The 18,890-nt window shown below is 43.1% G+C and overlaps 1 protein-coding gene across 1 annotated transcript in view; it reads right to left on the minus strand.

Annotated features, from left to right (window-relative positions):
- The window catches only part of galnt9 (polypeptide N-acetylgalactosaminyltransferase 9), a 115,725-nt gene that overhangs the window by 38,287 nt on the left and 58,548 nt on the right, over positions 1–18,890 (minus strand). The window contains exons 5-6 of the mRNA XM_069683696.1: positions 17,660–17,857; positions 4,247–4,364 (exon numbers count right to left, since the gene is read on the minus strand). Of these exons, the coding sequence (XP_069539797.1) occupies positions 4,247–4,364; positions 17,660–17,857 (316 nt within the window). The remainder of the gene's footprint in view (positions 1–4,246; positions 4,365–17,659; positions 17,858–18,890) is intronic.

Here is an 18,890-nt window from a genome sequence, read left to right on the forward strand (position 1 = left end):
GTTTGTACTGCCTGCACACGGCTCTCATGTTACACGTGATCAAACTGACAGTGATCCAAATCTAAACATGCAGCCTCGAGAAGCCGACCTTCGACCTCGGCTCACAGCACACTGAATCTGTGTATTTAACCCCGACTCAGTCTACACCATTCACTAAGTACCATGTGTTAAGTAACGTAGCTTTTGTGTTTCTAAATTAATATGTTTTAATGTGTCCTGATGTGTTTTTGCATGCACATGTAAGCCAAAAACATTAAAGTGCAATTAAAGTGGTGACAAGAAGGTAATTGTTTTATTTTTATTTTTTTTAAATGGTAATTAAGACTAATTTTAGCATTCCAGCTCAGTTTTTAGTGAAGGTCACAATCACAGCAGAATTATAATGGAAAGTTATAATTAAAAATACTCGTCAGGCATAAAATTTGATGTTTCCAACCTGTAAACAGCTGGACTCATTAGAAGACACAAGAAACTTTTCTGTCAGGTGCTTTGAAACTGAAAAAAAGGCTGAAACGCCTCCTGTGTGGAGAAGCCTTTAATAATAGTTCTTTACTGATTTCAATAATTTAATCTTGTGCAAATGATTTGTTTTTTCTGCTACTTATCTTCTTATCTACTAAAGAGACTCATTCACCAGCAACCAGAGTCCGACTCGGACAGCTGAAAACTCTCGTGGTCAAATGAGACTTTAGAGTAAACAAACATGGCGGACGACGGGCAGGAAGAATTGGCGATGATAGTTTTTGGACTTTTTACTGAAAATTCAGGAAGAAGAAAAAAGAACAAACTGTGGATGAAGTGGTGGAGACGACGTGAACAAGGGCTGCACATGTTACTTTATGCTACCCGGTTTGCTTTTGTCGCCATGGCTGCGGTTGTTGTGCTTTCTTCGTCAGCCAGCTTGCTTCCTCATTGGCTATTGTTTCTTTCCACATGATAATCCACAGACTGCGGGCTCGGCTGTCCTCGGCGTTCCCCTCACACAACAGGGTAATAGATCTTGAAAATATAGAACATGTTTATTTGTGATTTGAAGTCGGTGCGGCCATGACGGCCTTCCGAGCAGACCGGGGTAAAACCACTTTTAACATCCCTCACACCACAGGAACATCTGGAGAGATCATCTTTAGAACCATCAAAACATCAGGACTTTGCTCAAGATTGTCAGAAGGGGGGAATCAGGCCCAAAATTGGCCAGATTATCTTGTCGTGTGTACTTCGGTGTGTACAGAAAATAAGAGGATATAAGATATAGTGGGGGCTGCACGGTGGTGCTGTGTCTCCTCACAGTTTGCATGTTCTCCCCGTGCATGCGTGGGTTCCCTCCAGGGAATCCGGCTTCATCCCACAATCCAAAGACATGCTTGGAAGGTTAATTGTTGAGTCTGAAATTGCCTGTAGGTGGGAATGAACGTGAAAGGTTGTCTGTCTCTATGTGTCAGCCAACCTGTCCGAGGTGAACCCTCTCCCCCCCGAACAGGAGGTATAGATAATGGAGGGATGCATTAACAACAATGGACCTGGCAACGTGCATATATTAAGATATTGCTGCGTGTGTTTTAAACAAGTCAAACCAGTCAAACCCTGGTAGGTAATATTTATCAGCAGTGCACTGATTCACATTCATCTCTTATCATGAAGTCTATGAGCTGTGATCTAAAGATGTAAGAAGAATAATTTAAGTCGATGTAGAAACCTTCACTCCACATCAGGTGTCAGAGGAACCAGCAGGAGCAGCAGCCGCGAGGCCGACCCTTCACACATGTGATGGAGCATTATATTTGCTGACAGAGTTACGGCGGTGTAATACTCGTGCCCACAGGAACTCTGAAATGATAGGTAATGTCCTGGTCTCCTGAGATGCTATATCAGCAAAGACTCAGCAATGCAGGCGGGGATGGGAGACGCATTACAACATAAACTCGTATTGACACTTCTGGCAGAATTCATCACTTCTGTCCCCGAACATTTTTCTGTGTTTGCAGACGCAGCCTCGTGGCGGGCAGGAGGTTCTGCGTCAGACGTGCCATTTACAATTATTCAAAAAGGGGGAGATAAATTCTTCCTCTGCTAGTGGCAAAATGAAAACGCATTATGAGGTTAAGGAGCATTACTCGCTGATTCAATAAGAATACATCCAGGTGCTTCTGGTTTAATTTGCAACATGAAGCGTCAAATCTGTCAGACTGAACACGAGTGTGTTCGTGTTGTAGCTGAGGCTGCTGCATGCATCCTTCACTCCATCACGCCCAGAGCATCATTTATGTATCAGACTTCTCTCTGCTGTTTGATTCTCTCTCTGTTGGTTTCTTTTATTTACAGCTCCTATACCCTGTGAATTATTTCACACCCAAACAAACAGAAAACTTCACACGGATCTATGATTTAGTTTCCCTTCCTTTGCTTTTTATTTTATTCTCTTCCTCTCAGAAACAACACCACATGCAGAGCGCTGTGCAGTATAATCAGCCCTGCACATCCCGGCCTGCTTACAAAGAGGCCGGCCCTTTGAATCCTGGAAGCCTTTTCTTTTTCCCTACCAACAGCGAGCTACAGAAACCGGAACTCACAGTAAATTATAAATACGCCATAACCTTTGCGTGTGAACCCTGCCTTTCATCAGCCCCCTGCAGTCAGATGGTCCTAGGCAGGCTCTGCTATTGTGTGCTGCCCCGGCTAATTGTTAAACATGTTCTTGTCAATCAAGCCGATCCCAAATGGCAACTCCTCAGCCGGCACTACAATGAGCTGCCTGAGCTGCCGTAGCCTTAGAGGAGTAATTGCCGTCCACTCGCCAGAAGCCCATCTCCATTCCATTAGCGGCTCTGCAATATGAATGGTTGAAGCTGGCTTGTTGACTGCGGGCCCATTCAGGCTCGTACATGTGCTGAATGGCCCCCTTTTTCTGTGCCGTGTGTTTCATTTCCACACAGACAGGCCAAACAGGAGGAGAGGTAATTGCATTTGTGAGAGCATTGTGCTCGCAGACAGAGAGGCACACGCTCCGCGCGCCGTGAATGGAAAAGCTGCAGAAGATAGTCACGTAGTCAAAGAGGAGGCAGCAGAAGTTGACACTGTATGACGCAGTTCAACAGAGATGTTGCAACTTTATTTAGCTGCCCGAGCTGAATTGATCTCCCACGCAAACCTCGTCTAACTCGGCTGCACGGTTTGTTAGCTCCACATAAGCAGCTCTGAATGAGAAAACACAGTGTAACCTTGGGGGAAGCCGTTAGCGGTTGGCATGTAATAAATATATCTGAGTTATCTCTTTATGATAATGGTAAAACAGCTATCAGATACAGGCAGCTTGATGATAGTGTCATTATTGTGGATGGCAAAAACAACATGCTATTGCTGTGGCGGAGTGAAAACTGTAAACGTCTCCGGCGCCAATAAAAGCTCTGCAGCGATCTGTATCCCAACATCCATCCTCCGGCCTGCGTTCAAGTGCTTTTTTTTTTTTTTTTACAGGCGCCTCCGAGGTGTCGTTGCAGAAATCTGGAGATTTCAAAATGGATGTGGACGGGACGTTAAATGAAGGCGGGGATCTTTCAAGCATATCTCATTCCAATAAGCTTCAGGAGTGCGTTCAGATTCACAAAGGTTCCACTCGGCTGGAGAGAAACATTTTCTGAATTTAAACGCTCACCAATTCTTCAGCAAGCCCTTCGCTCACATGAAGCGTTAAATTCAACTCAAAGCAGCAGCAAAAGAGATTTACATTTTGCGTATACAGGCTTTAGAGCCTTTGGTTGGGCTGAAAGATTTGCATTAAGGGGATTTTTTTTTCTCTCCTCCGCTCTCATTTAAGAAACTTTGCAAAGTTTAATCACGGCTTCTGTTGACGCCCCTGGGTTTTGTATCTTAAGCTGTATCCCTGCAGCCGGGAAACGTAAGAAAACTTCATCATAATCTGCTCCAAAGTCTGAATATAGATTTCACAAATCATTCCAACCAAGACTGCACATCTAAATATTCCCCCCTCAAATATTGGCATTGTAATTATGTCTTTCTGTGGCCTTCCTCGTGTTCGGCTGCACACAAAAAAACCTCCAGCTTTGAAGGAATGCCTCATTAAAAACCAACGTTCCCTTCGGCAATTCTCAGAGCAATTCCATCTTTAGCTTAACAAAGAGCCTTTTTAATTCAGAGTAAAAGAAAAAAGTCTACATTTCAAGTTATTAAGTCGGCTTCCAGTGTGAATGCATTTCGACAGCAGCCTAATAATCTGTGCTTTCCTTACCCGCATGCCCAGCTCGATGTTCTCGCCCCCGTAGACCTCCATGCCAGGATCCAGCAGACCGATGTCTCCAAAGTATTCCCGATCAACCACGAAGGAGCAGCCGATCATCGCCGGAGTTCTGCATGAGAGGAAAGTGAAGATAATTATCAAGAAACTAAACTTTTTTTACACCCACAAAGAATACTAAAATATTCACTGCAATCAAGGCAGAAGGCAGCCAAGGTTTAAAAATGGTTCTTTTTTTAATGAGCTTCCCGGCATTGATCAACTGCGTATAAATGTCCAAGTATGAGGCCTAATGGTTTTGCTTTCTGGCTTCAAAACTTGTCAGAGTATATTTATGCACTCACTAATCAATCATGGCCAAAAGGCCCAAATTAACAGGAGAAAAAAAGTCATTTTAAGGGAGATGAAATTTGATTCCTCTGACGCACACAGACTGCACAGTTTCAGCCTCACGCTGGACCAAAGAGGCGCTGAGGAAACACGCAGCAGTGTGTTCTGTTGTGCACTTGTTGCACCACAGAGGCTCTGAACACTCGGACACAGTGAAAACAGGAAAAGGTCAACGGGAATATTAAAAACAGCTTGAATTTATCATCAGTCTATGTTTATTAGCTAAATTCTGACTCTGTCTCTTTGCAGTTTGGTGCCGTCCTGGGAAGCCTACAGTGAGTTCATTAGAGCTTTCTGCTTTCGGCTGCTGCTGAAAATGAGGTTGTTAAAAGTGCTTGTAAAAGCTTCATGTAAAACCAAAACAATGAACCTAAAGATGGTAAAATACTCTGAGTCTTAGGGGAACTGCAGAGTGTGGCAGTGTTCATTTCATTAACGAAACTTATGACGATAAATGTTCGTCAACAACCTTTGATCCACGGCGAAGACGAGACGTTGACGAGCTAAAAATAGATCTTTGATAATGAAAACTGACGACATTTGAGCGTCTAATCTATCAAAATATAAACAACGCTCCCCCCCCCCCCCCGAATCCGACCGAGACATACAGGTGAGGGTGTCCCAACTTCTGACTAAAAGTATTGACTTAAATGTGATGACTTTTTATTGAATAAACTGGACTCAAATGTTTTGAGCTATAAATGGTAAAAATGATTAAAATGTGGCTGAAACTAAAAAGCATTTCTGTCTGCAGACTGAGACGAAATCTAAAACAGCCGGCAAAATAAACACTGGAGTGTGGGGACTACTCTCTCTAGGTTCATCACTATGAACTACACTTTAAGTACTGGTAACATGATGCATTTGTAAATTATTGACGAGTGCAGCTTTAATAGATGAATTAAAAGAAGAGGAGAAGAAAATAAAACATGACACCAGCCCTACTCCCCATCTCTGTACACTAATCCAGAACGCCATGTTGACAATAATCGTCAGATTAAACTATACTTCATTATATTTTTAGCACACAAAAAAGATACAGAAATGAATAAAATCATTTTAAAAAGCCAGATTGAGCTGGTAGAGAAGGACACAGAGAAGGTTTTAAACAGTAGGAACTGGTTTCTCTCCACCTTTACTCAAAGAAATGGCCCCACTTTAGCTGCTGCCCCCGAGGCTGCTGCTCTCTGCTATTATCTGTCAGGTCTTAAGTGCTCTGGGACAAAGCTCCACAAAAAGCATTACATTCATACCCAGTATGAAGCTGCCTTATGTTTTTCTCCAAAGTGACCAATGAGTGGCTTTATTCTTCTTTCTGGAAAAGCGCCTGGGGGAAGTTCAGTATATATTATTACGCACACACACACACACACGCACGCGCGCACACAAGAGCACAATGTGTGTCTGCCAAGGCAGTTTGAGAGACATGGCAGAAGGAGGTAAGAAGGAGCTGCATTATGACTCATTGACTCTGTATAAAAGAGAGCTGTACAGTGTGCGAGCCAAAGAGAATGGTGCCTTTAGGGTTAGACTCCAGTTAAAACAGTCAGGATCATCACTGTGGAGTTTTATTTTGAAAATCCTCTATAGACACAAACATCTTTGATGCAGACACAGCTGTATACTCAGCTGGACCATCACATGTTTAGCTTCCTACTGTTCATGCTCTGAATTCTTCATGGCTTCACATTAATTATATGGTTTATACGAGTTGTGTCAATAAGTTCCTCAAATGAGACATTTTAAAACAGAATCAATGTGAGCATATAAGAGATATTTTTACTTAATGCAGATAAATGATTGAAAGTAATGGTTTGAAATCCAACCAATGACTGCATATAAAGACGGACAACGCATCTCCACCTCCTCCAAATGTACGAAAATGAAGCCAAATGTACATCAAAGTGGCCGCTGCCAATTTGGAGCCAGAGTCTGCACAGATCGGCTGATGGAGCAGCGCTATTGACGTACCGCCCCCTCCGCTAACCAGAACACACATTTTATTTGCTGGCAAAGATCTCTCATGTCGGCGCAGTCAACAGCAGAACAGCTTCTTGTGTTGGTCTGAAGCAGGATTACCATCTTACCAGAATTATAAACCTCAATACAATACTAGTAAAAAAAAAAAAAAAAACCTGCTTCGATACCACGGCAACAAAAACAGAAATCCGAGGAACAAAAAATGAAGTCATCGTCTTGTTTTTAATTTTTCCCTGCACACAGTGCTGGGACAGAGAAAGGGACTAAACACATCCCAGCTCATCTGACACACTGTTAATAGTGATGAAAGGCTTAATAAAAATATTGTGAGCTGGTTTCTGTATCTGCAGAGAGTCTGCTCTCCCTCTGTGTTTCTATTGTTCTTATTATTCTGCCGTGTTTGTGCCCTGACATCTCTGGTCGTCCATCACTGGGCAGAGGTCTGGAGCTCAGTCATCAGTCTGCAGGTTGGGACTCGGTGAAAACATGGCTCTCTCTCTGCTCTGCTCTCCGTCTGTCTGCAACAGACACTATCGTAACTTTTGCATCTTTATGAGATGCAAAAGTGACCTCACAAAACATCTTCATTTGCCGTTCTGGGAATGAGAAAAGTCCTCTGTGTCGCTGCTGTATTAAGAGCTCCAGGAGTGATGGAGGGTGGAGCAGACAGACACACACAGTCGGCGGGACGAAGCCTGACTTCGGCCTGTAAAAACTTTACCTGTACCTTCCTGCGGGGTTCTATGGAGGAGTGTAGGCGTGTAAGTTTGTTGTCTGGAGCGTAACCTCTGTGTTTTACTGCTTTATTAACTTTAACAGCGCTCGCTCTCTTTACTTTCTGTCTATGTAGCTTGACCACAGCTGCTCTTGCTGTTTCGCTCCCGGCAGCTTTGGGTTGAAAATCTGATCCGTAGATATGTTGTTTTCTAAAGGCTCGGTACCTCTCAGTCCTATCGAAGGAAAAATATCTGCGATTGTCTAAAACACGCAGTATTTAAAGGTATCTAAGTGTTGAAAATGTTGACATCCCTTGTAGTCTGAACTAAATATTCATGGATATGAAAAGTTGAATGTCTGTCGTGTTAGTGTTAGCTATGTCTCCTCCACCATTCCTCCTCTACTCTGATTATACGGTAGAGAAATCCTGCAGGAGCCATATTTGTCAACAGACCTGTCAATCACAACGTAACACCCCCTTTTTACAGCCTCAAATAACTAATTAAAAATAAACCTGTCAGAAAAAATAAACACTTGTACATAAATCAGCATGATAATAACTAACTATAATGACAGAAACCATGTTTTAGAAAACTGTATTTGCCGGAGGCGGGCTTTATGACCTATACTGCAGCCAGCCAGCAGGGGGCGATAGAGAGGGTTTGGCTTCACTTTTAGGGAGCTGTCATGTCTTTTTATACAGTCAGTGCATCCAACAAACTCCAGTAAAAACACTTTTCAATACATGCTGAGAATGTCTTCACATGAATAGCTAATTATGTCATGCCTTTGTTCCATTTAAGTTCTATAGGCCTTGTCTCATAGCCTAACACAGGCTATGCACAGTCTTTGTTTGACTTATAAGCCGGTGACAGGGAGGCTTTCAACTTCCATTATTTGCTCTCCCTGTGCAGATAAAAAGACAGACACAGCACACACTCAGCCTCCTTCACCTCATCCTTTCTCCTCTCTTGACAAGTGACCTCCCTCTCCTGTCTTCACAGTGCAAACTCCGTGCAGCTCTCGTTGAGTGCTCTCTTTAGAATAAGCTTTCCGGCAATGCAAACACTGCCTCTGTGTTTAAGCACAGACTCAGCACCTTCTGTCAGATGCTTGTGATGGTAAAATGAAAACCTGTCTGACCATATTCGTTCTTTTTGTGATGCTTCAACACCAGGTAAGGTATGATGTTGGAGCCGTCAGAACTTCAGTGGATTATGAAGAAAAGGGGAAGAAAAGGGGAACAAAAGGACAAAGTAAGTGAGTGTCCACATAGACAATAGGCCAGACTGGACACGGATGTCGTGTACAATAAAGGTCAGAGTGGCCTGTATTTTCTCTCAAGAACCAGATCTTTCAGTGTCTGCAGAACCATGCTGCAGATGTTCCATCACCTGGAGGTGGCTGGTGTCATTTTCTATGCTGTAGTGTGCTGGGTTTGCAGCCTGAAGACACATGACTGCAACAGGCTCAGTAAGCTCATCAGGAAGGCTGGTTCCGTCCTGAACTGGAGTCTCTTGTGGAAATGTCTGAGAGGAGGATGCTGAGGAAAGACCTCAGTATCATGGACAACAACTCTCAGCCCCTGCATGCCAGACTGGAGTCCCATGAGAGCGAGAACACGAGAAGCTCAGAGAAAATACAGACACAGTCTGTAAAAAAGCACAGCAAAGACTGCACTTCCTCCAGAAACTGAACTGGAGTAGGGTGTGCAGTAGACTGATGACTCCCTTTTACACCTCCATGGTAGAGTCCGTCCTTGCCTTTGCCATAATCTCCTAGTTTGGTAACCTCATTAGGACACAAGAGCAGGTTACAATGGATCATTAAAATTGCCAGTAAGATCAGTGGCATAAAATGACCTGATCTGTCCCACACGTTCTCTGAGAGAGCTACAGTACCTATTTATGTTTTTAATGTTGGCTTTAATGATGTTTTTGGTTTGGTTTGACATACTCTTGGCGTCCTGTTGTCACTTGATCTATTCTTGTATTCGTATGTGTTTTAATGTTGTTTGTAACCGAGTCTATGTGTCTGTGTTTTCTAAATGTTTTATGGTTTAACCTGGCTGCTAAACACATTTCCCCTCAGGGACAATAAAGTTGAAGTAGAAGCAACACAGAGCGCCAAAGGAAGTCTTTTTTTACCTGTGGCCATCAGACTGTGTAACTCCTCCACGTTCGGCAGGAGGAAAAATAGAACATGAAGGGACCTTTCATTTTATTATCACGTGCAACTGTTTTATTATGGCTATAATACAACTTCTGACATCATGTGCAATATTACTTTTCAATTTCAGAGGCTAAAATTTAATGTGCAATACAAATGCATATTAGTATCATGTGCATAATAATTTAACTTTCACTACCTCTAATTATCGCTGCAAATACGACGCTCAATGTAATTACTGGTGCTTACCTTTGTAAGTAACCTACTGCATTATTTTTATTCACTAGTCAATTTTGCATTCAACCCATAAACTTTACATTTTATTTAAAGAGGGGGTATTATGTTGTTTCACATTTTAATACGTATATATAATGTTACAGTGTTGGATGTCCAAACTAAACGTGGGTGAAGTTTCAGATCTGTTGGTAAAAGTATGTTGGTGTAATCCCCAGGCTTCTCAGCTCGGTCTGCAGGCTGCTGTGAACGCCAGCTTTCACACTGTTTTTTCTACTTTGTGATGTCAAAGTGCAGCCTCTTCGGAGAGCCGGCCAATCAGGAGAAAGCAGGCTTGTAGGGGCGGGGTTTCCAAAAGGGACATAGCTGGCTGAGTGGTTTCAGACAGAGGCTGTATGAGGGCCTGCGCAGAGCACCAGTGTGAGTTTTTTTAACTGTAAATGATGCTAAGCTACTCCACAGGTATCACAGAGTGAAATATGAAGCTTGAAATTAGCATAATACCCCCTCTTTAAGTTGTTTTGTGTTACTCTGATTTTGTACGGTGGTTTTGGAGCAATCTGGCTCCAGAATTTCCTTCGGCATCGATAAAGTTATTCGTTATTTAACTTGCAATATTTAGGCGTGAAAAAGTAATTCCCCTTCTTGAGCCAATTAAGTGAAGCCAATTAAATAATTGCTTAAAACCAGCTGTTGCTCTAAAAATGCAGAAAACAAAGGGGCTGCATTATATAACTGTCCAATGTTTGTTGGAAGAGTCATACAAGCGGCAGTTTCCTCCCTGACTTTTGGTGTTCAACATTCAAACTAAAAGAAATCAATCATAATAGAAGCCGAGTTCAATAGACATTGATGCAATGCGACCACATACTCTACTCTGTGTGACCCTGCCATCAGTTGTGTGTGAAGTACAACACAATCCCCAGTGGCTTTTTTGTAATATTTGATAAGTGGGTCTGACAAACCGAGCCATTGTTCTCTCTCTGTCACCGCTTTTACAACTGCTCTGCTGCTCTGGCTCTTTGTACCAACAGAGACTCGCTGCTCTGTGGTTTGTCAGACTGCAACTTTTACATGGAAGTAAGTATCTAAAAAACAAGAAGGCGTTAAGTTCTGGGCGGCGTTACACAACACAGAGTGGATTTCTTATTCAATGTCATTAGGTTTGGTTATTTTTAGTGTACAGATGGTCCGCCTGCAGGGCTCTGCCGCCCTTCACACCCCTCAACTTTGGCCCCCAAAATCATTTGCTTGCAGTATGAACATCTGATACATGCACGTGTATGCAACCTGGTAAAATAATGCCTTTCATGTATTGCTTAGCCCACTCCAAGATGAAGACACTGCTGCTGAAAGTGCTTTGCGAACCTGACAGCCTGTCTGTATGTAATTGGGCGTACAGTTTAAAGGTAGGAAATTGCATGTCTTCTATACTTTGTTCATTCGGTGATACAAGTTGGACTGATGCATCAAAACATCGGCTCCTGATTACAGCCTGGGGACTCATTTTATTCTTTGTGCATCACTTATTTTAAACTGCGTAAATTGCAGTGGTGTCTACAGTCTTAATGAAAGTTTCTCAGCCGGTAATTAAACTTCTGTTTACCTAGGGAAAGCTAACTGCATTTAAAACTGTAAGAGTTTTAAAGTATATGCTTGAGGAGTTTCTCAGACTGAAGGGGCTGGTTAAATTATGCCTCCGGCAGTAATTTCATGATGTATTGAAAATGTGTCTGTTGCTGATTTACGTTGGATGCTCAAATCTATGTTGCCTAAAGGTGATGTAACGGTATTAAGGTACAGCAGATAAGAAGAATGTACAAATATCCTTATAAAGCTTTTGTTGGAACGGGTCTCGTGTGATTTTGTTTGAAGATTTCAGGTTTCTTTTCAACATCAAACCTCTCTGTGACCATTTCTACGCCCCTCTCACTCTGGCCTGTCAATGATCACTGCACAGGCCAAAGAAAACCTCTTTCCGTTCTTGATTTTCAGCTCTCTAAAATGGTCTCACTCCTCTGTGCTCTCAGAATGTGGCAGTTTTCAGCCTTTGTGTTCCCTTGTACTCGCTTTGTTGTCGAGTGTGTCCAAACTGGCAGAAAAGGCTTTGAGCCCGAGCTCTGAATGGCTGCAGAGCGTCTGTTGTTGATGGGCAGAAACCTTCAGGAAACAAGTGGGAGAATGATTTCCAATAGAAATCGTCACAGCCGACACACTTCAGCTGCGCCTTGAGGCGATCTGTCCGCTTGCAGCAAAGTGTCGATAAGGAAACACGAAGCAGCTCCGCAGAGTCTCAGGCTTTTTCTTATCTCTCTCCCATCTCCGGTCATGCACTTGATGCTCAATAATACATGATTTTCATGGAGCTGTGATAGGACATATTAAAGTCCACTGTATAAACTGTTATCACATTGTTTGTTTGTATGAGGCCCACTGCATGAAATGAAAGGGTTATTGCTGCGCCTGCAGTGAGCTGGACTGAGCGAGGTGATGAAACTCTGCTTTTAGATTCAGTTATTGTTGCCTTTGGTCAGAATCTGACAGCATGTGTGAATGTTGTAGCTTAAAACACTATAAAACATCAGAACGCACTCTGGCAGGGAGCATTACTATGCTTCATGTAAAAAAATAAAGATTTTAAGCCGACCACATCGATACCACAGAGACAATCTGATTGCTGATCTTTGAGATCTCGTTTTTTTTTTAATGTCTTTTAAGTATTCTCATGTTCCACTGAATATTTATTATATCTTGTTGTAAACCTCTGCACCTTTTTAACATTATTGTTTAATCCATGTATTCTTTATTAATTGCTTCCCCATAGCCGTCTGATTATTTTAATTGTTGTCTGTACTTCGGCACCATTACTGTTCTCTTTTTCCAAAGATTTAAATAAATAAATGATGATGCTGTCTGAAGTGGATAAAACGCAGCAGCTTCATGTCTGCTGCATCTCAAATGTTACCTGATTCTGCAACTTTTAAAAAGATCCCCTCGAGAGAAAATCAAGTGTTTAACCTTGTAAACATCTCCATGTGGTGTTTTCATGTGCTACAAGGGACAACATAAGCAGTCATCTCCTTTTAAACTGCAGTGTAGCAAGGACAGGCTGAACAACATGTTTTCAGATGTGCAGGTTTGAGACGTCACAAACCTAAGGAGCCAATCCCGTTAATGGACGGGGTGACGCTATGCATATAACCATGTGTAACCTATGGCAACCACTTCGGCGATGCGCAGAGACGTGTTCTGTTTTCACGGCGGATTATGGACGGGACGGCGGGACTATGCAGATTCGGGAATTTCTAATGAGGGAGAAGGAGGAGACGCCATCCTCAGCAGGCTGCTTTAAATACCTGCAGTGTCATGGTACTAAAGTTGATCAGGCTCTGGCTCTACAACAACCTGGCACAGAAGCTTCCAGCTAATTTTCACCACGTCTGTTCATGATCTCTATGCATGCCCTTTGATCACATGGTGCCTTTTTTGCACTAATGCACAGAACTCATAGCATATCAGGGATCTCCTGCTGAAGCTGAGCTGCAGACATGTTGGCACGCGGCATTTTCCTGTGTTTGTTGTTACTTCTGTGATACCCTGGCACACAGTCAGCCGCTCCTTTAGAGTAAAAATAGAGCTCAAAGAGAGTGAATATTTGACTTAGAACAGGCAGGTGGCCAGAGACACAGCGCCAAATGAAAGATAATATCCAATATGAATACTTCAACAAGACACAGGATTCAGATAAAGGCTGCTGTTCTTTCACTGACCTCTGACCTCCCAGTACAGAAGTAAAGATAATGTGTTGCATCATTTTTAGAATTATCCATGTTTCCTACAAAATGCAGGGCTGGGGCGTGTCGAGCTGACTGTGGGCTGTTGGCCCATAACTTTAGGGGGAGGTGGGTACGTAGTGGTGCACTACATATTGGGTACGTAGTGGTACACACTTCTGAGGTGTGTTTGTGTTGAGATGATCAGTTCTGTAGCACCGTCTTACACTAGAAGCGTAGCTCTGTTTTAGGAAGAGCTAAGTGCATGAGAGTGGGGTGGCAGAGCGACTGAGAGAGAACGGAAGTGTGTGTGCACAAGTTACGTGAAGTGTCGGGGACCGGAGCAGCGGAAGAGCAGAGGAAAGAGTGATTGGTAGCTGTGTAAGCAACAGAACTAATGTACAGTTAAGGCTGTTTGTGCATCATAAAGCCTACGATTCCTCAAGACTCGAGCCGCGCTCCCGTGTCTTGCTTGCTGCTGGCGTATTAAAGTGACGGGAGTTAGCCCCGAAGCTAGCTCCAGCTTCGGCCCTGGAGCAGAACAACAATAAGTCTCCCCTGTGCTTTCTGACTACGGTCGGGACGCTGAAGCAGGAAAGGTGAACAACGGCTCGGCTCGTTAGTTTCCTCTATTGGTTTGTAGCAGGCAGCGTGTTATCGCCATCTGTTGGAATACAAGGCTCACTGCTTTAACCGTGAAGCACTCTGGGACTCTGGAAAGCAGATTCATCATTTGTTCTTGTGCTGTGCTTCAATTTTGATCACATCATTACAGTTCAAACTATTAATATTTCACCAGGTTAGAACAATATATTGAATTTCGGTTGAAAAGTGACAGCCCTATTTAATATATTATTAAAAAATCTGGAATGAAGCCTCTCACATGGCTGCATGTTTTAACTTCAGCTCTGAGCTCAAAATATTCAATCACTAAAAACGGCAGTGGCAATGCACAAAGCCTGCAGCAACATTTGCAACCCAGCAGAGCCATAAATATGGAGGAGATGCAAACAGAAGCTTCTTCATGCTGACCCTGACGTGACCTCGCACACTGGGCATCTGCACAGAAGCTTACAGTTACTAGACATGAAGCAGCAATTGTTCAGAAAGAGAGTTCAATCTTATTTGTACGCTTCAGAATATGACACTCCAGGTACCAGTCTAGCTTCAGTTTTGCACACCATCAAGTGAGCAGTAATCGATATGATACACACAGTTAGACTTTCGAACTGTTTTAGCACTGTCGCCCCACAGCAAGAAGGTTCCTGGTTTGAATCCCGGTTCAGCCGGCGGTGCCCTTTCAGTGTGGCGTGTCCATGTTCTCCCCGTGTATTCCTCCCAGAGTCCAAACACATGCTCCTCAGGTTAATCGGTGATTCTAAAACTCCCGCCGGTGTGAATGTGACTGAACATTTGTCTGTGTGTGTCAGCTCTGTGATTGACTGGCGCCCTGCTCGGGGTGTGCCCTGCCTCTCGCCTAATGACAGCTGGGATCTGCTCCATCCTCGATGACGGATGCACAGTTTGACTTTCAAATAAAGCTTGCTGAAAAACATTTTAGCAACATTTTGCAGAAAGATCATGGTTTGGGTTTTACTTAACGTATATAACCGCCTGCTCACGTTTGTTTGAGCCATACATCGTCCAGGACAGCTAACCCACACGGACGGTACTGCTCTTCATGTTTGCTATCTTGACTTATAAAGCGGATGAAAACTGTAAGCTAGAGACAGTGCGACACTAGAAATGACACTAGGGGGATACTGTCGTATTTTGAAGCATAGTGCCGCTGACCATGGTGCTGTATTTGATGAGTTGAGAGTGACAACAGGCTGCTCACAGAGACACACATGTATTTATGCATTTCATCAGAGAGATCAGAGCTCGGGGCAGCGAGGAGTGTTGACCCTGAGGCCGGGAGGATGCTACAACGTAATAAAGTTAAAGGACATTTTAACAGGCGTGACCACATTTGCTATGTGCATACTTCATTTCTGTATCATGTATTCATGCTTTTCTCATACTTAATCTACAATCGAGCCCAGCCAGAGAAACTGAACATTAACGAGTATCGCTGAAAGACATCACATCCACTTTGGCAGCTTCACCTCTCTTGCTGGTATGAAAACCTTCCAGTTACTGCCGTGCCTCTGTTCATGTTCATGCAGGCTCTCAGCCATTGTACCAAGCTAAATCATAGCATCATTTAACAGGAATACTGTTAAATCATGTTACATTGTTCTATTGTTATATTAGTGCTGATTGTTACTGATTTCAGCATTCATAGAAAAGATGCAGGCGGGCTCCACGGCACAGAATTTCATATTGTATCCCAAATGTGACTCCAACAGCCCTTTAAGTGTTCATGCTGACTAGAACACACTCTTACAGCTTTTCCACATAAACACACACTGATCTTCAAATTCAAATGTAATCTAGATTTCAGCACTAATTAAAGCTTGCCATACGCCTACTGTGCTGGTGAGTTTCCCTTTTTAACTAAAATACTGTTCTGAGCATTTAATAACTTTGAGTCAGTTCAGTTAATTGCGGGAGCACACTTCCCAGATATCCAGACAGTGCTGCATGTGTGACGTCCACGGTTGGCTCCGCTTGTAACTCTTGATTTTCCTTTTTCAGACTGTTTGCCTCATCTGAGCGTCGAGTTTGTTTCTTTTTCTTTGGATTTTCACTTCTTGTTGAAGTTGTATCTGTAGTCATCCATCTTTTCTTTGTTTGTTCAGCCATAGTAGATCACTGTTTACTCGCAACACTTGCAGAGAGCGGATAAGCAGCCACTTAGCTCCGCCTACCCTCTGTGGCAGACCAACCACTGCTTGGTGATGGAAAACCCGTCACTAACTGGGCGCAGCTTGTGATTTTTTCCGTGAAAGTCGCACCAGACACCCAGTCTGTAATAATACTGCAAATGCAAAGGCTTTCATCAGTGGGTCACAGGCTCAATCACCATTGTGTTACCTCATTCAGCGATAGATAGAGACTTAACAGACATTTATTTAATTGAAAAAACACAACTTCCTACATTTAATTTTCACATTAAAAGCCTACTGGCAGAGAATAACTCAAAGAGAATAATACCGCTCTATGTTTTACAGATATTTAATAGATTTTATTTTATTTTTTGGTAATTTATAAATTAAAAGCAGTATTTTTGCTTTAAAAAATAATATCCTCCTGAATTTTATGTTGGGGAAATATAATTAATACCAATTAATATCTTTAGAAGCAAAGTAGAAATGCTGTGATAACATCATTTTTACTCGTGGTAAATGGGCCGTCCTTTTCTCGTCTTGTGACCTCTCAAAGCTGCTTTTACACTACATGTCACATTCACCCTTTCACACACACGTTCACACACTGATGGTAGAGGCAGTGCCAAACTGTCAATCAATACTAATCACATTCACACACCGTTGGCTATGCCACTGGGAGCAGTTTGGGGTTCAGTGTCTTGCCCAAGGACACTTCGACATGTGACTGAGAGAGCCGGGGATCAAACTGAATTAAAGATGGCCGACTCGGATTTATGCACACACATGCTGAAACCAGACTGTATAACTATTTCCAGATTTGTGTCTGATTTTAATTAGCTTGTCTCCAGCACAGGAGGACTGACAGAGCTAATAAGCTAATGCCCACAGATACAGCATTCAGGACTCTGTGTTTGTGTTACTGGACTGACAGTTGTTGATAAGAAAATAAGAGCATTTCCATGCAACACAACACTCCGCTGCTCTTTCTCAGTCAATTAAAATTCAATATGATTTGACCTCGGACACACATCATCAATTCTGGGATTATACAGAAACATGATACAAGGCAGCACTGTCCTCCAATCAGCGGCCGTATAATGGAATGACCTGCTCGTATTCAACACACAATTACACTAATGACACTGCGTGGCGTTGGCCTCGTGATCCTGCATCTGAATGAACATATTCATCACGGTAATTAGACAGCTTTCTGCGGGAGGCCTGTGTTTGTGTGTTTGGGCGTCACATCGGACTCCAGAGCACCTTCGCTTGATGGTGCCACACATGAATAAGTCATAACCAGGCGCCATCCATATTTCATCAAACATCCTCATCCATAATAGAAGCTGCTGGCCAGCCCGGGCCCTCACCTGATGGGTGCTGTCTCATCGCCCTTGTCCAGCCACTCCTGCGGGGGGATGATGTACATACACCACAGCCCCCAGTTGTAGCCGTGGGCGGCGTTGGCGTACTGCTGCACCTCGAACGTGTTGTACTTGATGTTGTCTATGGCGGGCAGGATGATGCGGGTGTGATCCTCCTTCATCCGGGTCAGGATGGGTTCAGACCTTCGGGGAGGAGAAGAGGCACAAGTTAAGAGATGTAGCATGCAGACAGAAAAGTCTCTGCACAGATGCAAAAGGAGGAAACAGAGTGTAAGAGGAGAGCAGCGTGCTTCAGGAGAAATAATAAAGTAGTGCATATTTTCAATCTGCTCTGTAGAGCTTTAATATTGCAACAATGTTAGGAGGAATAAATCTGGTCAAGAAAGACTGGATGGATTATTTGAATTTAGAAGGAAAGCTCTGAACTATGTGCAAGAAATCACCCAAAATATATAGTTTTAAACATATTAAACAGACACTTATTCACTGTATGTCATACAAACGCTGCCAGGAGCAGCTTTGGGTGACCGCAGATGTCGTCTTAACTTTGACTCCAGCGCTGCGTTTACATGGCTCCTCAGTCTGTCGAATCAGCATTTATTAAACATTCAAAAGGATTGCCAGGATCTGTTCCCTCCTCTGTTTGTGATGTGAAGGTCCCGCAAAATGAATTTCCCTCCAACGACAAACAATATCACATCATATTCTCTATCTCCTGCTCATGAAAACAAAGTGTCAAAATGTGACACTTATCCGGGGAGAGACCCGATACGAGCTCAAACCTGATAAAGCAAAACACATTAGGTGAAAAGAAAAGGCTCGGTCTGCTCCTGGGAAAAAAAAATATCCACTCTTTCCCTTTTTTCTCTGTTAAGTTAGTTTCTGAGAACGGCCGCGCTCTCAGTCTGCGTCGCGTGGCTTTTGCTCCGAGGCAGCTCGAGAGCTCATCAAGCAGAGAGCGGGGGCCATATTCACAAAACATCAGAGGGCTGAGGGTGCCGTTATGAGGTCAATTTGGGAGAAACATTTAAGACTGATGGGCTTGTCAGTTCCAGCTTCAATACAATAAAAGTTCTTGCCTTAGTTAATGGAGTATTTTAGCACCAGCTCCGGAGCACGTGGTCTGGGTAGTCAAAAGGATTCATAAGTCACTGGGAACAAGTCACAGCGTTGAAATTGGCCACTTGGCAGACCGTCAAGTAAAAACCTTTCACAG

Source organism: Semicossyphus pulcher, unplaced genomic scaffold (genome assembly GCF_022749685.1).
Source record: "Semicossyphus pulcher isolate SPU_LCO1_2020_fin unplaced genomic scaffold, fSemPul1.0.p SCAF_6, whole genome shotgun sequence".
NCBI classification, from domain to species: Eukaryota; Metazoa; Chordata; class Actinopteri; order Labriformes; family Labridae; genus Semicossyphus; species Semicossyphus pulcher.